Source organism: Peromyscus eremicus, chromosome 2 (assembly GCF_949786415.1).
Source record: "Peromyscus eremicus chromosome 2, PerEre_H2_v1, whole genome shotgun sequence".
In the NCBI taxonomy this organism is placed as follows: Eukaryota; Metazoa; Chordata; class Mammalia; order Rodentia; family Cricetidae; genus Peromyscus; species Peromyscus eremicus.
The window spans coordinates 15,431,162-15,453,197 of NC_081417.1; the positions used below are offsets into that span (position 1 = coordinate 15,431,162).

The window sequence follows — 22,036 nt, forward strand, 5'->3', positions numbered from 1 at the left end:
TGTGCACACCCGTGAGGGCTTTTTCTTCATCACGTCATTTGAAGTGTGAAGTCCCACTTCCAACCTGGATCTTTGGATAGGAAGATGCACCTTTGACCTGGGCCACACCTTTGGCTGGCAGCCCATATAAAGGACATGGAACAAGGAAACCCTCTTTCCCTTTGCCTGCTTGCTCTTGCTCTCAGTCTCAATAGCAAGTCCATTCCCTTACGGCATTAGAGCCTGATTCTTCACTGAAGAGCAGCTAAGACATCCAGATGTGTGTAATGAACAACTACTGGGTTCTCCAACCATTTCTTGGTGGACAGCCATTGTTGGACTAGCTGGACCATTGCCTGTAAACCATTCTAACACCCCTCCTCTCTATATGTTCAATCTATACATATTGTTCTGTAAAGTCCTGTTCCTCTAGAGAACCCTGACTAATACACCAGGCAAGTGTTCCACCACTGAGATACACCCCAGACTCCTGTTGTAAGCAGACCAGCTGTTTGTAATACAAACCAGCATCTTAATATACTAATCTTTGGGACACCCCATGTAGTGAGGAAAGGATACTATTTCTGGAAAAGATGTAGTATCTTTCCTGGTGAGGGAAAACCTCTCCTGTGAATTCACAGCTGCTTCTGGTAAATCTGGCACATCTTCATTAAGACATTTGGCTTACTGCTCTGTGACTTAGCTTTACTTCCCCTCAGATGATACTAGTCAATATTTACATACAGGAAAAAGACACAAGCTTCCTGCTTGAAAGCACTTGAGTTAAAAGTCATCGTGAATGTGCCCCCATTCAGGTCCCCAGTGTGGCTTCCTCCAACAGCACAGCTTGTTTACCCAAGTATTTTAGGGATTGCCTGTTTCTGAGAAGGACATAAAGCACATGGCAGCTTAAAGGAGCCTCTAGGGCATGGTTCATAGGAGACACAGCCAGTGTTGCCAGGGCCTGAGCAACTGGTAAAGGTGCTACAGAAATAAACAAAAGGAAACAACCGAGGGAAAAGATGAGCACAGACTTAAGGTGGGGTACTGAGACCAACGGCTGCCACACTGGAAACAGGACCACGGGATCTAACCAAGACATCAAGTAACACACAAAACTAATTCAAAGTGGATTTTAATATTTTCCCTTCTCATTCTCAGCCAAGTGCAGTACAAGATCCTATATTCTGAAATTTATTTACAGCACTCACCTTAGAAATAACTGTATATTGTGTAACGAAGGCTGAAATTCTTCTGAGTAGGTGGTTTTAAAACTCTATGCTGCCTCATTTATTTGCCTCTGTAGCTCTATAAAGACATCCCTGTTCTGTGGCCCTTCAGAAACCACAGTTCCAATGACCTAACTTTTTACTTCTTCCTTTTTCTGTTCAGTCATCCATAAAACAAAGGGAAAATGAAAGATCCAGCTTGGGCAGTGGCCCAGCATCCTGCCCTGAAATATTGCATTCCGGAATGCTAGGTCTTCCGGTATATACAAATCAAAAAGGAAACAGAAATGTAAAATATTTTATTACATATTTTTCAATTCATAATATATACAGTATGTACACAGCACTGTATTTAAGTGGTTACACGACATCATTGTAGAAAGCAGTCAGGAATGTTGGAGTATGACAACTATCCTGAGGTACCAGGGCCCTCCAAGTATATGGTATGCCATGGAAAGAATTACTTAAGAGTATCTTGAGGAGAAAAACAGAAAATGATTAACTATATGGTTTAGGGCTTACTTTAATTGTATTATTTTTTCAGAGACAGAGTTTCTCTGTGTACCCCTGGCTGTTCTGGAACTCACTCTGTAGACCAGGCTGGCCTCAAACTCAGAGATCCACCTGCCTCTGCCTCTAGAGTGCTGGGGTTAAAGGTGTGGGCCACCACCACCTGGCTACTTTAATTGTACTTTGAACCCAATATTTCTTATAAAAAAAATAAGCTACTAGGCCAGGCAGTGGTGCTACCTGCCTTTAATCCCAGCACTCAGGAGGCAGAGGCAGGAAAATCTCTGAGTTTGAGGCCAGCATATTCTACAGAGTAGAGTGAGTTCCAGGACACCCGGGGCTACAAAGAGAAACCCTATCCCTAAAAACAAAAACAACAAAACAAAACAAAACAAAAATAAAAAATAAGCTATTGACTTATGAAGCCTAAATTTGCTTTCAATAAATTGGTCAATATAACATGATATATATATAGTCTGTTATTTATAGTATTTACTTATAATTGAAAAGTAACACTTTAGAAAAGTGCTCTTTAAATATTAAAGTGTGTGAAAAATCCTATGTTGGGAAAAAAAAAATCACCCACCTTCATAAATGTAAATGACATGAGAAACCAGGTTTATAATGGACTGGATTTGTACCACATCATACTTTGTCTAAGAGGGGTTGGCCCACTGACAGACAGGGTATTAGAGGGAAGCATGCCGAGTCAGCAATAATATAACAAAAAATTTTAAGTACATTTGAAAATATCCTTAAACATTTATTTAACTACAAGCATAAATAAAACATGCAAATACTGAACACTAGCTTTGAACTTAGAATCAAATAGATTTGTAACTGTGAGAAAATGTGGGCAGATCAATTCTGAAATGGTGACCGTCACAGAGTCTAGCTTACCATCAAGACCTGACCATGGAAAGTAGCACTGGAATTCTTTTTTTCTCTTTCTTTCTTTTTTTTTTGTGTTATTGTCAGTGTTAATGTATTACCTAGTAAATTATCTACAACACATAATGGGGAAATAGAACCTTTTACTATATGTCATATTTTACAAGTTATAAAAATAAGTTTTTCTATAGGTAAAAAATGAAAGAATAATATGAACTATACAAGTCTTAAAATATAGCTTGACAGCACTGCTTGTGCCCAATCACACTGAGTCCTGAAGCTCTGCAGTCACAGGTTAGATCAGAAATCTTTCGTCAACCAGTGTTTTGGTTGCCAGATTCTTTTGTCCTACTGTATTGCGGATAAATCGAAAAATCTGGAAAAATAAAATAGTCAAGAAGGAAAGTAAATATTCAGAAAAAATTAAATATGCAAACCAATTAAAAATAGCTAAATCAGTAAATTTTCTCAACCATTTCTTGTCATGAATTTTAATTACTTGATATAATTATTTTAAAACTATAAAATAATAGGAAATGCTTTTATGAATTAATATATATATCTCATGCACACAAGAACATACTTTTAAATACTTAAGGAATTTTTTTTAACTGCCTAAAACTACAGAAAACTACAGAAGCATCAAAAGCATCTCTTTGGTAAGAACAGAATTTGTCTCTGATTCTAGATCTCTACCTAGGGATAATAAATCTTGTCCTAACTCATGCCTTCTTCCTTCATGCAGGAGGGTGTTTGGGTGCTATTAATAATGGCATTTCAAGAACAGTTGCCATTTCTTGAACTTTCCATTCCAGAGGCTTTACCCACTCAGTTATTCACTAGGCACAGAGGTGAGGCTGTGTGAGTCTGGTGGACAGCCCTAAATGGCATCTCCAAGGCCTGCTTTTTGTGTTTGAATGGGACTGTTATAAAAATGAGTGCTTAATTTTCATACGTGGGAGACTGGTAGTTAAGTATCTTCCTGGTTGCTCAGGGAACCTCTGCCCTCCACTGGATCCTAGCATTTTACTGTCCCCAGGGACAGAGCACAGAGTGTGATCTGCTGAATGGTTCTTCCTTTCTTTGGTAGGGTTAATCATATTCTAAACATTCCCCAAAGCCTGCTGTAAGTGGATGTTCATACACTCTGTTAAGAAAATAAATACCCACACTTCTGACACTTCTGCTTTAGAAGAAGCCCAGAATATGCCTTTAGAGTTACCTCTTGTTGCAGGTATGTGAGGAAGGATGCTAAAACAAAATCCTGGCAAGCCAAGTCCACAACACAGAAGAACAGCAGATCAAAGATAAGGAGCGTGGCCTCATTTCCATAATATAGCACACTGCTGAAAGAATGGCCTTCATCTACAAAAACCATGTGTAAGATAAAGAATCGAAGTTAAAATCCAGCAAGGCATAGCACAGGTGTTGGAGAATTTCTGTCTCAGCTTCCTACAGTTGGTCCTCTCTGCACTCAACACACAATTCTGTCCTTTGTGGGATGTGAACACCCTTTTAAAAGACCTGATGAGTGCTACAGACACTTTTACCACGAAAAACAAACAAAAATATCAAGTAGACATACACAAATGCTATAAATAATTTTTAGGGGTTCAGAGAACCCCCAACACTGCCACAAGAGTCCGTTTTATACAAGGTGGTAACATCAGGGTACTGGTACCATTGCATCATGATTGGTGGTAGGAACAAGGATGATTCAGTTTGTGAAAATTCCCTGGTCTGTCAGCAATACCCTTACAACATATGCACTTCTCTACATATGTATAGGCATGCAATTACATATAAGCAGAGCGGTGACCACTATCTCTTCTAGCAATGACACACAGGATGGCCCCTAGTTAATTGTGCACCTTCTCTTCCTCCCAAGAGCTGCTCCCTTATGTTTCCTTGATGGTCACTTCTTCCTACACGTCCCAAGTTACCTTCAGATACAACAGTCTCATTCTCATTCCTCAAACCTTGTCCTCATCTTCTGATCCCCGATTAGGGAAGGGCATCGCTATCATTCACTAGGTTGGAATCTCAGCTGGAAATCTGGATAATTTTTTGTCTTCCTTTCCTCTCTTTCTTCTTTTTAATTTGTGTGGTGGTAGTGGTAATGACGGTGGTAGTGTGTGTGTGTGTGTGTGTGTGTGTGTGTGTGTGTGTGGTGTATGCACACGTGTGTGGGAGTATACATGTCTGTGCATGCATATGATGGCTGTTGATGCTAGAGGGTGTGTGTGGTGTATGCACACGTGTGTGGGAGTATACATGTCTGTGCATACATATGATGCATGTGGATGCTAGAGGAAGGCATCAGGTGTCTCTGCCTTATACTTCTGGGACAGGGTCCCTCATTAAAGTTGGAGCTAGGCTGGCAGCTGGTAAGCCTCATTTCCTTATGCCCCATTACCCTTGCTGGGGCAGTGAGGTTACGGACAGGCATGTGGTCATGGTCCAGCTTAATGGTTACGGTGGTCCAAACTCAGGTTTCATGCACACACATCCATCTCTTCTTTATTGATGAGATCTCACTATGTTCCTCAGGCTGACCTGAAACCTGAGGTCTTATCTCAGCCTCCTGAGTGGATGGAATTGAAGGAGCATACATGCCCAGCATTGGCTAGCTTTCCTTTCCTATTGCCTTTTTCTCCTAACATCTCGGGGGAACCCCTTTCCTCCTTGTATCCACCCTACTGCCTTAAACTTATCACCCTCTCCTGATGAAGACTGAGACTGAGAGAGAAATGGAGGGTAGGAAAAGAAGGAAGAGACACAGGAAAAGGAAGAACACAAGAACACAGTTGTTAATTGTGCTTTAGAACATCCTCCCTCAGCAACTACCCGAACACCCCTCTCCTGACACCCACCCTACACTCCTCTCCTGACACCCACCCTACACCCCTCTCCTGACACCCACCCTACACTCCTCTCCTGACACCTACCCATAACGGGCTCTGCTTTAGTTTTTGCACATTATTATTACACAAAACCTTTAGAAGGTCATACTAACTTTAGAGAGAAGGGAACTTTAAAAGTTCAGATAGGTTAAGCAACATTTTGAAGTTCACAAAGCTAATGAGCGTCTAGTCAGGTTTTAAACCTAAGGTCAGAAGACTCTGAAGCTATATTCTTAACAACTGGCTCATTTCTTTAACGCAGCCTGCACCATGCCGCCAGAGTAACTCATCCAACCTACATACTGGACCACATACATACACACTTCAGTAGCCATGCTCATTAGCAGTGCCTTCTAAACTGCTTTTCTCATGTGTCCTCACCAAAATAAAATGCTGGTAATGCACGCTCACAGTAGACATATCCTATTACCTTTTATATTATAAACTTTTAAAAATACAGGTTAAGAATAATGGAATGACACATTTACAAAGTAATTTTAGTATTTTACACCTCCATGAATCAATTTACATATAGCTGGTGGTGTAAATTAAGAATTCCTTTTGAACGACTAGTCTATTAGATAAAGGGAAACTCACAAAACAAATTCTCTAAATTTTTTTTTTAAATGGGGCTGGAGAGATGGCTCAGCAATTAAGAGCACTGGCTGCTCTTCCAGGGACCTGGGCTTGATTCCCAGCAACCACAGGCTGGCTCACAACTGCCTATAACTCCAATACTAGAGGATCAACACCCTTGTTGGCCTTGGTAGGTATCAGGCACATACAAGGAACATAGACATACATTCAGGCAAAAATCTATAAACATGAAAGTTTAAAATATAAAAAAATTAAAATGATTCCTATATCAATGTAAGTAATTTTAAGACTTTAGCTAAAAATGAGTTAGATATGAAAGATAAACCACACAGTACTCCTTATACATTCTGTAAGTCCCACATTAAGTGAATATTCCAATAAAATCTGAATTTAATGTATTTGTCTTACTACCTATTTGTGACATGGTTAATTCTGAAACTTGGCCTTTTTGCTCTCACTCAGTCTTTTCTATATTTATATATTTGTTGTATTTCAGAATAAAATGGAACACAGAAATGACTTCAGTTCCACGAGGTTGAGTTAATGAAGCTCTCATTGTTTCTATATAAAATTACAAAAATCAATGAAAAAATGACTTCAAGCCCCCCCCACCCCCGCCCCACTTGACAAGAGGACTCAAGGTCATCAGGACACAAGGGATCACCGTTGTAGAAGATGCTCTTCTCCATGGGCTCCATAAACTCCATGCCCAGGACCCTCTCAAGAAGGAGCTTATCTTTTATAAAGTAATCCATTTCCTTATGGACCTAGTTGGAGAAGACAGTCGTGTGAGAAACTGTATGAAATAAATGTTTTCCAGTGAACATGAAGTAAGAAGTAGAAAAGATAAAGAATGAGTAACATACAAAGAAAAACTTGTGTAAAATGAATCACTACACTAGTATTTATAATAAAACTATTTTTAGAAAAATTTTAAATCTTAAATTCTGTGAATATATTTAAGACTAGATAGACTGAAAATTGATTTATAAGATGATTTTAAGAATTTTAAGAATAGCATAAGGATTTCAATGAGTAATAAATAACATTTTGGTGACATAAAATTCTAGTATAGACTATTTAAGAGAATCATCATTTGCTAATGGGCACATTAAATTCACATCTTTCTTTTACATAATCTAACATTATCTCTAAACCACAAATTGTTAATGACTATAAACGTTTTTTTTTTTAAATATTTGTAAGTATTAAATGAGGCAGAAAACAAAAACAAGAGGTTCCCTGACATGGTTGACTGAAAATAGCACTGAACTCCCATTTAACTGTTCAAAAGCAGTGGATGACCCCTGCTTGCATACAGATATCAGCATACATACATGATCAATGAAAGAGCCAAGGAACTTGTTCATGGCATGGTACGCTTTTATACTTTGTTCAAAGGTACTCGCTGATGAACTCAGTAGTCTGGCAGGGCCATTTCTCTAATATGGAAAAAAGAAATGTATAAATACAACACGCCCTGTGCTTTGGAAGGTAAATGACCTTAAGTATGGCAAAGTACATGTGAACGACCCTTTATACAAACCCTTGTTAGTGCTTCATGAATTCTGTCATAGTGCTGTCTCATCTGATCAGAAACGGCAATCTGAAAAGTCTGCCCATCTGTGTTGGGTACCAGACCTCTTTGGCTGCACAAATTTTCCTGAAAATTTTAAAGGATTTAAATTAAGACAGAAATGATTGCAAAAGGGCTTTCTTACAAAGAGAAGCATACAATTTTTCTTTAGTTAGTATCATGTTACAGGATTGATTAACCTAGTGAGATTTTGCTGATAACTACTTGAGACAAAGATTCTAATGTTACTCATGTTCCACATCCTTCTCACCCCAGCTTCCCTGTATGTCTCCATGTTGTCTCCTATACTCTGCTAATTAACCCATCATTACCAGTTCCCACTGACACACACTTGTTCTAACATCCACTGATGACCACAGCCACACTCATTTACTACTAGTCACTGTGATGTGGTGGTTTCCTAATTGAAATGTCTGTTTTCTTCCCCTGCTGAGGAAGAACTTTCCCGTTTCACTTGATAACTCTGAGATGTAGTTCACATGGAAACTAAAGGCCAAAACCAGGCTCTATTAACATTCAGGGTCATGAGCTATGTCCCTGCAACTTTCAAAAGTCGCCTGTGAACACTGAAGTTTCCAACTTTAAAATAAAGACAATGTAGAAGACCTTCCTACCGCTTCTCTCTTGAGATTCATATTCATCTCTTCCATGTTAGTGTCTGCATGTCCATGGACTGACCTCCCGTGAATGTAATACCCGAAACATCTGTGGGACAGCAGGAACACAGACACCTACAGAAAGGGGAGAAAGAAAGCCATCAGAGGCTCAGCCATAAAACTACAAAAGTCGGTTTTGTTAAAATTGCTCCCCTCTCCCCAAAATGATAAGCACTAAATTTTTAGGAGGTACATGAGATGAAAACCAAGGTAGTGAGGATAATATAGGTAAAGGGAAAGAAGATTGGAGCTGTTTTCTAAAAAAGGAAGACATTCTGATGCATGAAACAAATTTCAGGGGCTGAGGGTGAATGAATTATTAATTATTCATAATTAAGAACTGTGGATAAAGAAGAAAAAAGTTAAGGCAGGAATATTAACTTGTGGAACATTATATCTATTCTTCATATTAATAATAATATTCTTCAGACTAATAATCCAATCACCACAACTTGTTAAACTGCAATAGAATGGCTTTGTGAAACATATGGACACATTTGTAAAGCCTCTCTAAACATACCTGTGTCTTTTCAAAGTGGACCAATAACAGTAACAGATGGGGTGAGAAAGTACTCACATTACTCATGGAGCACAGGTCAACGAACTGCCGGATTTTGTCTTCTATGAATCTCTCATAAAAGGCAGCAAAGAAAACAACCTGAAACAGTAAGTCAGGGTCGTGAGGACTTGCCGCCAGGGCAGCCATCTTCCTTAATAACCACAGTGCAGTATTTTCAGACAGAAAAAAATGAAGTTCCAACCAAGAACACAGTGGTCTCTAAAGGTTCCCATTGGATAAAATCCCACTTGTCAGTTCTGATTCTATCCTCAATGGAGGGAGATTTAGAATTCTGTGAAGAGTTACTGAGTGAGTCCATTGGGAATTTTAAGAACTTATGTGTGCTAATGAAACAAGGAAAGACAAAGGTGGGAAGAAAGTCTTACAAATTTAGCACATATTAGTGCTGGGAAGAGGGCTCAGTATATAAAGTGCTGGCTGCACATGCGTGAGGACCTGAGTTTGGATCCCCAGCAGCCGCATCAAAAGCTTGGTGTGGAGGCATGCAACTAACCTCAGCACAAGGGGTGGAGACAGTGGATCCCTGACTCACTAAGAGACCCTCAAAGTACAGTGGAGTGACTGAAGGAGACACTGGATGCTGATCTCTGGCTTACACATGTACACACACACATCTACATGCACAAGTATGTACACCACCCACTCACATATTTGAATAAATCAATGTATTGGTGGCCAAGATATTAATCTTGAACAGAATAGCATATAGAAACATACATTTAGCATTAAATTTTAACTACTGATAATGTGTTAACTTTCAAATTAAATGCTTCTTAACTGTCTAATTATATAGATTTAATAGCAATACTAGGTAAGGGACTTTTGTAATTCAAAAATTTCAATTGCAGACCTTTCTAGATATGTTCAGATAAACATGTTTCCTAACTATCCTATTTAGAGCTGCCCCCCCCCCCCCGCTCCCCTACGCTAACCTCCACTCTTCTTTGTTGACTATCTCACATCCCTGTCAAATATCTTCACAGCACTCTTCACACTCCCTAGTTAGCTCTTGTTAGAGCCTCCCTTGAATTTGTCCATTATATAGAACACGCTTAAGTCTGAGGATGGATTAGAGACTCTGCAGCAACTGATTTACAGTATGTCCGTAAACCAAGCCAAACAACAACAAAACAATAAGGACAACAACAACATCAACACCAACAACAACAACACCACACACACACATACACACACACACACACACACACACACACACGCATGCGCTATTAAAGAACGTGGAAATACCAGCAGTCAGGTTAAAACATGTAGAAGGAATGGACCCTAGAGCCTGCCTCTCACAACGCAGAGAGGTTAGATGCACGTGTGAGCTGCAGCAGGTAAAGGAACGCACAGGCTACCGAGGAGTGATCTTGGAACCTGCCTCAGAGAGGAAGGTGTTCTGAAGGTCTGAAGGCAAAGTGAGAGCACAGGTGAGGGTAGGGGTGGCAGGAGTGCCAGCTGCTGTCCTAACCACCTTCCCCCTTTCCTCTTAGCCAGAGACCTGTCCTTTGGGCAGGACACAGAGATGCCTAGCCGAAGGGCACCAGCACAGTTAGGCGTGGCCACATGACTAAGTTTGAGTTTAGAAGACACCGAATGGTACTTCACAAAGACTCTTTCTTTAAAACCAAGATTTTACTTTTAAGAGTGTGTGTACCTGCTGGTGAGTACGCAAATGTGCATGTGCAGGCAGGCATCTTCAGAGGCCAGAGAGGCCGCTGGATCCTCTAGAGTTGGAGTTACATAGGTTGCGAGCCACACAATTTGTGTGCTTGGAACCAAATTCTGTTTCCCTGCTAGAGTACCTACTGCTGTTCTAGTTAGTTTAAATCACTAACTTGATATGGCCTAGTCACCTGAGAAGGGTTTCAGTTGGGGGACTTCCCGGTCAGACTAGCTTTTGGGCATGTCTGTTGGGGATTGTCTTGATTAGTAGCCGATGTAGGAGAGTCCCGTTACCTACGAGCACCAACGTTCTGTGGGCGGGTGGTCCTGTGCTGTCTGAGAACCTAGTCAAACAGGAGCCTGTAGACAAGCCAGCAAGCAGCCCTGCTCCACAGGAAGGCTTCAGTTCCTGGCTGATTCTCTGCCCTGACACTCCTCACTGATCACCGGTGACCACCCTAGTTGGTTTTGTCACTGGTGGACGGCACAGTAACAGAATGAGAGCAGAGCACTCTTAACCACAATCATTTCTCCAGCCCCAAGACTTAAAAAGGGACAGGAAAACCAGACTCCCAACTCCTCCTGTAAACCCATCAGCCATTATGGACCAGGAGATGAACTCAGGGATGGAGGTTCCGCCCCACAGAGAACAGGCTTCCGGGTCCCACTGAGAGCAACGAGAACATTGAGAACAGCCGTACTGCCGACTTCGGCCCTTCGTTTTCATGAGAAGAAGGGGGGAGGGGGAGGGAATGGCTCCCCCACCCCCGGCATTCCTGTTTTGTTTTGTTGTTGTTACATTTAATGAAATGGGAAATGTTTCAGACGGCAGTCTGTGAAATTCTCTACAATGATGCTACTTTAAAATCACAACACACGGTGGTATGTGCACAATACCTCCTAACACCCAGCCCTACACTTATCAAAAGATCTTATTTCAAGTTCTCTCTTCTGTGTGCTCTTCTCTCCTGGTGGTCATTCACTAACTCTCACTAGTCCCAGTTGAACAGTGTCACCAACGCAGAAAAAGAGTGCATTCCAAAAGTCAGTTCTCAGGCTGGGAAGGCAGTTCAGTGGTAAAGCCTTGCCTGATATATGTGAGGCCCTGCGTGTAATTCCCAGCTCTGGGGGAAAATGTCCATTCTCAGGTTATGGAATGCCACTTGAGTCCAAAGGGAAAGGATAATTTACACAGACACAGGAAATGCCGTCTAAACAAAGATAAACAACAAGAAAAAGAGAATACCCAGAGTATAGCAGCACATCTGGCCCCTTAGTTACATATAAACTACTCTGCCCGGGGTCTGAGGTCCAAAAGACCCTTCAGAGTCCACAATGGATAGGAAGTGAACTCTGAAACGAAACTGCCTGGGTTCAAATTCCAGTGCTGCCAACTCTAACTGTGAGACTTTAAGGAACTAGTTAACTCTCCAAAGCCTCAGGTTTCCTTGCTTGTTACATGAGGATACTAACTTAACCCGTCTCTGAAGGCTAGCATATGGACTAAGTAGTTAATGTGTGTAAAGCAAGTATTGATTCTCACAGTGCCTGATCACGATTCAATATAAATAGCTATTATTATTGCCTTTGTCACCTTCTTTCTGCTGTAGAACTCAGCATTTGGAGACGTTAGGACATAAGCAGGGTTATAAACTGGGAATGTCACTTACAGTACAATCTCTTGTTACCTGTATTATTCCAATCACCAGCCAGATAGCGGTAGCCACGGCATATCTCAAAATGCGGCTGTAAGGAGCTATGTAGTCTGACGGATTTCTAGAAAGGCTAGAGGATGAATCCATTAATGCTAAGTTTTTGAACCCCACAACCTGAAGGAAAAGGAAAAATGGGAATTTAAATAGACATAGGTAAAGAAAACTCTTCCAGACTGAAAATGAAATACTCATCTCTACTTACCTTGTAAAGCTAAAATATCCAAGCTTGCAAACAGTAGGAAAAACCTAGACACAAATCACAAACCTAAAACTACCAGTAAGTTAAACAAACAACTAGCAATTCACAAGTAGTTAACATGTGCTGGGTACTACACTAAATACTTTCTGTATTGCAAAACAGTACACTCCAAAATGTCTTTCAAGGAATGTACCCTCTAGGGTGAAATAAAGCCATAATTAATAAGTTTGATGGTATATAACATTGACTGCTATGTCTCTTCTCCTTGTAAAACAAAGGCTCTGAGAATTTTTATAGTAAGCTTTCTATACAATTTTATTTACTCTAGTGTTTTTGCAAAGTTAACTGCAGAAGCACAAGATACCCCTTCAAGTCATCATATATTCAAATCCTTTTTTCTCTTTTGGGGTTTGAAGTAGGATCTCCTTAGCCTAGGCTAGGTTGAAACTTGCTATGTACATGGCCTTGAATTCCTGATCCTCTTCTGCCTCTACCTTCGGAGAGCTGGGGTTACAGCCCTTACTACTACACCAGCTTCGTCAAACAAGATTAGAAAGAACAACAACACTGCTTTACCCAAAAGGTAAGTATGCGGGGCAACAGAGGTGCTGATTAGTCTAATTCAGCCATCCTACAATACATACGTATATTGATAAATCATACTGTCTACTAAAACCATATCACTGGTGTGGAGAGGATTGCTGGAGAGTAACCCCGGGCCTCATGGATGGTCTATTATACTCCATCGTAGTAGAGTAACTTCTCTGTTATTGAGCTATATCCTCCTGCACTTGCTCTCCCCACATCCTGCCTATAACTACTTGGGGACAAGGTCTTGCTAAGTTGTCCAGGCTAGCCTTGAACTTACTCTGAAGCCCAGGCAGGCCTTGACCTTGTGACCCTCTCACCTCAAATTCCCAAGTAGCTGTGATATAGCAAGCATACAACAGTGGTTGGTTCTGAGGCAGGGGTGGGAATATAGGTCATATAGAAGAGAGATTTTTGAAAATATACAGATGAGATCACCTAAAAGCTACCAAAAAATAATCTGCAATGACATGTGCACAGGTATTTTATACAAGTTCATCTTGGAATTCTGCTGCAGACCACTGGTACAAAAGCTACTCTCTCAAACCCGGAGTACTCAAATCCACGGAGACTCAAGAGGAATGGTGGTGACCCCGGGGCTGCAGGGAAGAGGACCGAGTGACCGCATGATGGTGCTGCACTGGAAGGAAGGGTCTGAAGAGCTCTGGAGGCGGGTGGTGGTGGAGTTCGTTACAGTAGCACGAATGTACCTACAGCACTGACCTGTCTACGTAAGTGGCTCAGACGGTAAAGCTTCCGCATGTTTCGTCACAACTTAGTTAAGTTTTTGCTTTTGTTTGTTTTATAGGAAGGGTAAAAAGGGAAAAATGAGACATTCCCTTATACTGTCTTGACAATAACACTTCACCACAGAAAAGTGTTCCACCGTCTGAGACCTGAAGATTCTAGTCACATTCATGAAGTGCTAATAAGAAGCTGCATTCAGTTACATCAAATGACTGTATTACACAGTTTATACCTCCAAAAAGAAGAGTGTGGCAAGCACTTGAAAGAGAGGATTAATTTTTCTCACAGTCTGTATCTCATTCCATTCGTTTGCTACAAAATATGTTCTCCATATGCTCACAGGAACAGTGGCACTCCGTACACCACCCTCACCTGGGAAGGGAGACAAAATGAGTAAAAGCTTTTCTCCCTTGCTCTGCAAGACAGTGAAAGAATTCTGGTCCAAACACTGATTTCAGTTACCTTCAACAGCTTTAAGAACTTTTCCTTTCGGCCGTTCCCAATCAATAAAGAATATATCGATGGTGATCTGGGATATGAGCTTATGCAAAAATTGTAGAGCCTAAAAATAACATGCAACAAAACACCTGAGAAGTGTCAGTACTTAAGACCAATTATAAAACCTACACGACTCTTCAAAGCACAGTGTAATCACAAGAGTACCTCATACATTCTGAATCACCAAGTGCACACAACTGTCACATACCTATTAATTCACCATCTTTTTTCTTTCTGTCCTTAAAATAGGAACATGAAAAAGAGGAGCTAGCCTCCTTCCCCTCCCCTACAGGACCCTGGCGTAAACGACGCCCCTCCTCCTGGCTCTGTACATCACCCGACTCCTTATGAGGGAGGTAATTTGCAAATCGAAAACAGTAGATGCTCTACTGTCTGTTCTATCTCTGGGTCTGAGACGGAGAGCAGAGACTCTTGACACACAGCCTCTCGTTTACAGGAGTGGTCAGTTAAACCTAGCTCTTGTCCCTGGGGCCTTACTGATCAAGAACAAAAACCTAATTACAGGAGGGTAACTGTCCTGAGGAGTTACTTTCTCAGTGGATGAAACAGATATTTCACTCCCAAAAGTGAAGGGGGCGAGGGTATGTGAATAGTTGCCAGCTACATGGATGAGAACACGCTGAGGGGTGGTTGCCACAGAAAGATGAGGAGGAGAGATCAATAATAGCTTGTACAATTTCAGTGCTCCATCAGAGTTGGCTGTTACTCTTCATTAACGAAGAGACAAAATCCATGGTGGAAGATAATTGTCCCATTGTGAACACATTGCCAGATTTTAACGGAAAAGTTAAACATTGAAATATCATTTCATCAAATTAGCTGCAACTCATGATTGCTCAGGCATATTTATAACTTCTTTGAAAAAATGATTTAAGGCATACCTTTAAATGGGATATTATAAATAAAGGCACATTTCCTATGTACAATAAAATGACGAATGCTTTCTTTCAAAATCAAACAAATTTTACACCAAAATCATAAAAGCATCTGAATTTGAACAACTCAGCAGCTTCTTAGCAGTCCTGAGAAACTGAGTCACAGGTCCTTTGACGCACCTTCATAGCAAAGGCACACCCCACGTAAGTGACGAAGCGTTCTTCCTGGACTGGCATCGGCAGCAAGACAGAGACAGACTTCTGTGCCTAAAATAACAACCACATAAGGCTGTCATGTACCACTTATAAACCAAAGGAAGCATAAGTGACAAGCAGTTATATCCCCACTAAATGGCACACCAAAGGTGAGGAGCCTAGCAGCTGCCTCAATGACCTTGAACAGAAATGTCCCCAAATAGTTCTGCTATTAAAGCAGCTTACCAGTCATTCAGATATTGGCATTTAGGTTAAATTCAGAAATTCACTCACTTTGAAGAAAATAAGCCAATAGAGACCAGTTCCCACTGTGACGATAAAAAATACATTGGCCAGATCACCAGCATAATACATCAAGAATTTCATAACTGTCTGCAATTTAAAAAGAATTACAATTGTTAAAGATTCCATTTATTTTCATTTATTACCCACTTATTACATTTATTTCTTCTCAAAAATTAAGCAGAAAATATAAGCTCTACTTCATTGTCACAATATATAAAATGGGAATAACAAAAGTACTACCTTTATAAGAACTTAAAGTATAAAAATATTTACTTCTTCCTGTGTGTGTGTGCAAGAAGTGGGTGTATGAGCGTTGACTACCACAGGATGCATTTAGAGGTCAGAAGACAATTTATGGAGTTGGTTCTCTCCTTCTACCTTTATTTGGGTTCTAGGAATAGAACCCAGGTCTGATGGCTTGTGTGGCAAGTGTCTTTACTTTACTGAGCTGTCTTATTGGCCCATGAATATTACTACTTCTTACTTATTTACTTATTTGTTTTTATTATTTTTGAATATTACTACTTCTTATTTTTTATTTATTTTTATTATTTTAGATTGTGTGCATGTGTGTGCACAAACACACCCATGTGAGTGCTGGTGCCTGCAGAGTATGGAAGAGGGCATCAGATCCCCTGCAAGTGGAGTTATTGGCGGCTATGAGATGTCCAACATGGATGCTGGGAGCTGAGGTTGGGTCTTCTGCAAGAGCAGTACACTCTTAATCATTGGGCCTCTCTAGCCCACTCAGTATTACTTCTAATAATATTAATACACTGGCCATTCGTATCCATATGCTACCAGTTACAAAGACCAACTGAGTTTGCCTGCTGTATTTCTCCTGAATCCTTTTCATTCCATTCCTCTTCAATCCACCTCATCTTCCACTTTATGAGAAAATGGAAACTGCTTCCAAATTACCTTAGTTGGGAATCGCTACCCAAATCTATCTTATATATTTTCACAGTTATTATTACGAAATATTATTATTTGTTACACAAAAGGATTGAAGCTTGCTCATGGTAGGCATATACTGAGCTATATCTCTGGACCCTAGAGTTAGCTTTCTCAAATGTAAATTAGATTATGTCACTTTTTTTCTTAAAAATATACAATGACTGTTCACTAAATTCTTGACCCACAAGATCCTTCTCAGTATAGACAAAACTTAACTTTCTACTTGGCTTCTGGGCTCGTTTCAACACTCACTCAATGCTATCCACTTCACAGTTCCATCTCAAATACTTTGTGGACAGCAACTGTCACAATTTTGTCAAATAGTCTTCCCTTTCTTTATCATGAACTCTAAGGGCAGGCTCTGTTGTGTTTGTTACTACCACGTTCCCCCCAGTACTTGGCACTCTACAACAGACCTGCAATGACCACTGTGGAATGAACAGTTTAGAGTATACCTGTATGAAAGGCCTTCTTTGACTCTCCCATACAGGAGCACAAGCCCTTTGCTCTGACTCCTTATCATACTGGCTTTGGAGTCAGGAAGACACGCTGGCTAAACAATGATTACAGAACCTTTCTCATGCTCTTGCTTTGCAAAATAGAAACAACACCTGTTGTTGAGTTACTGCAAAAATTAAGCAGAAAATCTAAGCTCTAGTTCACTTTTATCATATATAAAATGGGAATAATAATAATGCTCAATTACACAGAGCGATGTGAAGGTTAAGTAAACTATACATCTAGAGCTTAAAAATGTGCCTGGCACACAGTAAATAGTCAATAAATGTTAGGCAAACAAATCCAAAATTTTAAAGATTAAATATGAAGGTAATGGAGTAAAATCTTTTTTGGTGTTGAGATGGGCCAGTTTTCCTAAACAAAAAGAACATAATATATATAACACACACAAAATTCATGTAACAGTGTGAAAAGTAACTAAATGTTAAATGCTAATTATATATTGAATGTTAAAGGCATAGATAATAGGTAGCTCACAAATTTGCATAAAAGATTTCAACATGAAAAATAAGAAGGAGACTAATATTTTGAAAAGACAGCTCCTTCAAAACAAGGAACCTAATAAAAAAAATGAGCAAGAGAGCTAAACAGTTGACAAAAAGAAAGCCTTAACATTTAAAAAGTATATAAAGGCCTGGAGAGAGGCTTAGCAGTCAAGAACACTTTCTGCTCTTCCAGGGGTTCAACTTCCAGCATCCACAAGGCCTCTCACAACCATTTATGACTCAGGTTCCAGTGGATCTGGTGCCTCTTCTGGTTTCTGTGGGCACCAGGCAAGCACGTAGTGTACAGGTGTACATGCAAGCAAAACACCATATATATAAAATAAAACCTTTAAAGTGTATGAATAATAAAATAAAGAAAATGAAGCCAACAATGACATCTTGATATAGACCACTATATGGCGCAAACATGTTGATTTTGGAAAGTATCAGGCATTGGCAAAGACAAAAATAAAAGTGGTGGTGGGCATGTGGACAGACCTTGGGATCCTGGTAAGAAAGTCAAGTCACATACGTTCTGTGGCCTCAGAATGAGTTTCCTAACTTACACTCCAGAAATCAAAGGCAACTTCCTTACTCACCTTCTATCTGTATTTATGGAAAAGATCCAGACTAGTCAAAACATAAAAAAAGTTCATTAAAAACTGAGTGTACCTGTAAATCAATCATGGGGCTCCCAATGCGCCTCTTCCACCCTGCTGTCTTCAAAAGAGATGATAACACAGCCAGTCCACCCAACACACCCAATGCAATCTAGAAAAGGAAAAGAAAAAAAAAACATTTTAGAATTTTCATAATTCCTCTTATTGCTCCTAAAAACCACTGTAAATAGAAAGTGAAATTACTTAAAAACTGATGGGGAACAGTTGAAAGGATATGGGAGACAAGCTGTAAGAAATTCCAGTGGCTAAATTTGGGGAAAATTGAGCAAGAAAATGAATACTAATGGATTAAAAAATCACCTAAATTAACTATCCATGAGATCATATTGACTTAAATAAATTAACTGAATAAATATTAATGAGGGCAAAAAGGAAAGCTCTACCTTATAATCAAGTTCCAATTCATAAATTCAGAAGAAATGAAGGAAAAACCATCAGGCAAACACCACAGTGATACTTGCTGCAAATTTTTAAAATTAGACAAAACAGGGGAAATGTGGTGATGTTTTGTTTTGTGATCTAACAAATAAAGCTTGCCTGAAGATCAGAGTGAAGGAGCTAAGCTACTAGTTAGACTTAGAGGCCAGGCAGTGGTGGCACACACTTTAATCCCAGTATTTGGGATCTCATGCAGAGGCAGACGGATCTATGTGAGTTCAAGACCACCCTGAGCCACACAAGATTGATCTAGTCTAAAAGAGAAATAGAGCCAGGCAGTGGTGGCACACATCTTTGATCCCAGCACTTGGGATCTCATGCCTTTAATCCCAGCACCAGGAAGGTGGAGACAGGAAGTGCTATGGCTGGGAGGAGAGGGGAATAAGGCAGGAAGAGACAGGAGCTCAGCCTCTTTTTTTTTTTGGGCTAAGGAGTTGGTGAGGTGAGAGGTGGCTGTGGCTTGTTCCTTTGTCTCTCTGATCTTTCAGCATTTACTCTGATATCTGACTCAGGGTTTTTATTAAGGCCAGTTAGGATTTGTGCTACAGACAAGCATCACCAGTGGGCACCAGCATTAGAGGGCAGCCGCTGTGGAGACGGCTCAGTCAGCAAGTGCTTGCTGCACAAAGGACATCAGTTTGGGTGCCCAGATCCCCGTGACAGTCACATAAAAAGCATGGTGCATGGGCCGTGATCCCAATGATGTAGAGGCACACAGGCCCTGCAGCTTGCTGGCCAGATAGTTTTGCCAAATCTGTGAGTTTACTAAGAGACACTGTCTTAAAAAAATAAGGAAGAAATATATGGAGGAAGATACCTAAAGTTGATCTCTGGCCTTCATGTGAACATATGTGCGCGCACACACACACACACACACACACACACACACACACACACACACACATACACACACACGCTCCTGACCCCATGCACTGAGAAGGGCTTGATGAACTCCTATGGCATCTCTAATAAAACTACACAAACTCAATTAAACCGGGGGAAACTTCGAGAGAAATCCAAATTGATGGTCAAACAAGCTAACTAATAAATGCTAACAAAGTATCATGGCCATGGAAGACAGAGAGATACTGGGGCACTGTTCTAGACTGGAGGACACACAGAAGATGTGACAACTGAAAGCAATTAAATCTGAAGAATGATAGAGAAAAACCTGTGATACCCACACACAATGCAGGTTAACTGACAGGATTCCATCAATATTAATTTCCTGGCTACCGTCACTGTACCAGGGGGAAGTCAGGGTAAGAGTGCACGGCAAATCTATTGTCACAATTTCATTTACATCCGAAAATTCTAAAATTAGAATTGTAGTGTAACTATTTTAACAAGGCCAAAGGTACTCACATCTGTCTGGACAAATGCATCCCCTTGATTCATCTCGTATTTGACTGAGAAGGAAATCTGGTAAAGAGAACAGATCAGTTACACTAAAATTAGACACCATACAACTACTTTCATAAGAATAAATTTGTAGCTGGGTTCTGCCATAAACACCATCTTTTTACAATCACTATTATGGATGTTGGTCTTTATTCACAGAGATATGCTTTTTTGAGAACCTTTATGCTGCATTAAATCTCTATCTTGAACATGCATGAAAGGAAAGAGGGGTTTATTAGGAACTAAAGTCACTGACAGAAGTTCAAGCCAAATTAATCATATTTCATTGTCACTGAGAAATACTGTATCAAAAATTATCAACTAGCTAGGCAACCGTATCCTAAGAAGGCAGAATACTCAAATGTCTGAACCGGAAACCTAGGGACAGCATAGTATCAAGGCAGAGAAAGAGTCAGAAAAGGGTGTGGGGGTGGGGGAGGCAGTTCACTTGGTTTTACCACGGCCACAGAGAGTGAGTTTGGGGTGGAGAGGGACTTAGGTGTCAGCTGTTTCGATACCAAGGGAAAGATGGCTGACCTCTGTGATTTTCAGAGAAGGAAAATGTCAAGAGCTGGAGTGAAAATAATAAAAGATTCAAATGGTTGGAAAAGGGACGGAAGGGAGCCAATGGCAAGCTGAGGAAAGATCTGAATGGCTGGTATTTGCTTTAGTGTGTTTTTAAGGTGAAGCACCCGAAGAGTTCTACAAGCAAAGGAAATGATCTATCAGGGAGGCTGGCTGAATACCAGGTGGGGAGGAAGGGGTGTCCCACAGGCACAGGGTCACTGGGGATGGAGGAAGGGGTGTCCCACAGGCACAGGGTCACTGGGGAGGAAGGGGTGTCCCACAGGCACAGGGTCACTGGGGATGGAGGAAGGGGTGTCCCACAGGCACAGGGTCACTGGGGATGAAGGAAGGGGTGTCCCACAGGCACAGGGTCACTGAGGATGGAGGAACAGACAAGAATGAGAAAGGAAACAAAGCTGGATCCAAAGGGATTTATGTTGGGAAAGCAGGAAGTAAATGAGCTGCTGTGGGTCAGAGAGAAAAGGCACAGCTGGATATCTAAAACTCAGATAGAACTTCTGTAATGGCTGCCATAGAATTTAAAACTATGTAATTATACTTTAATTAAAATTAAAGTATATTATTAAAAATTAAAAATGATTAAAGAACTGTATATTTTGCACTTAGAGTAAATTTGAGGTATCATCAAATCAAGGTAGTTCCTGGCTCTAAATTTCTCTTTTTCTTCTTTTATTTTAAATTTTATTTGTGTGTGTGTGTGTGTGTGTGTGTGTGTGTGTGTGCATGCACACGTATGCCATGGCTCATGTGTGAAGGTCAGAGGACAGCTCTGTGGAGTCAGTTCTCTTCTTCCCCCATCAGCAGGTTCCGGGATCGAACCCGTCAGGCTCCCGGGGAGCATGGAAACCCACGGAGCATCCAGCTGGTGCTGCTCTTGTGTTTCTTACGTTTCAGTTTCTCAGCACTTAGTTTGCAAACTGTGGACAAGAATAATATTTAAAGAAAAGAGGGCCTGCAATAAAATAGATATACTTTTAGGAAGTTTTAAGCCAGGCAGCCTTTTCTGTTGTTATTTAGCTTGTTTCTAGATTTTCCTCTCTCATTATAGTGCATGTAAACTCAGTGAGTGGAGGTTGATTTTACCTAATTGTATCAGGTACTACAAATGAGGACATCTTTGAAGTTCTGTTATGTCCCTCTTTTGTTTAATGCAAGCCTGGTCACAACCTGAGAACAAGCAGGAACAAGAGCACCAGCCAACCAAAGAAGACTAAAAT

General features: G+C 40.5%; 1 protein-coding gene across 1 annotated transcript in view; it reads right to left on the reverse strand.

Moving 5' to 3' along the window:
• Positions 1-1,486: 1,486 nt before the first annotated feature.
• Positions 1,487-22,036, reverse strand: part of Tmem67 (transmembrane protein 67) — a 41,501-nt gene continuing 20,951 nt past the window's right edge. The window contains exons 15-28 of the mRNA XM_059253872.1: positions 20,196-20,252; positions 18,385-18,483; positions 15,740-15,838; positions 15,431-15,517; positions 14,319-14,418; positions 14,089-14,228; positions 12,296-12,436; positions 8,940-9,020; positions 8,321-8,437; positions 7,656-7,772; positions 7,447-7,551; positions 6,774-6,876; positions 3,832-3,974; positions 1,487-2,985 (exon numbers count right to left, since the gene is read on the reverse strand). Coding sequence (XP_059109855.1) covers positions 2,905-2,985; positions 3,832-3,974; positions 6,774-6,876; positions 7,447-7,551; positions 7,656-7,772; positions 8,321-8,437; positions 8,940-9,020; positions 12,296-12,436; positions 14,089-14,228; positions 14,319-14,418; positions 15,431-15,517; positions 15,740-15,838; positions 18,385-18,483; positions 20,196-20,252 — 1,470 coding nt within the window. The 3' untranslated portion in view covers positions 1,487-2,904. The remainder of the gene's footprint in view (positions 2,986-3,831; positions 3,975-6,773; positions 6,877-7,446; positions 7,552-7,655; positions 7,773-8,320; positions 8,438-8,939; positions 9,021-12,295; positions 12,437-14,088; positions 14,229-14,318; positions 14,419-15,430; positions 15,518-15,739; positions 15,839-18,384; positions 18,484-20,195; positions 20,253-22,036) is intronic.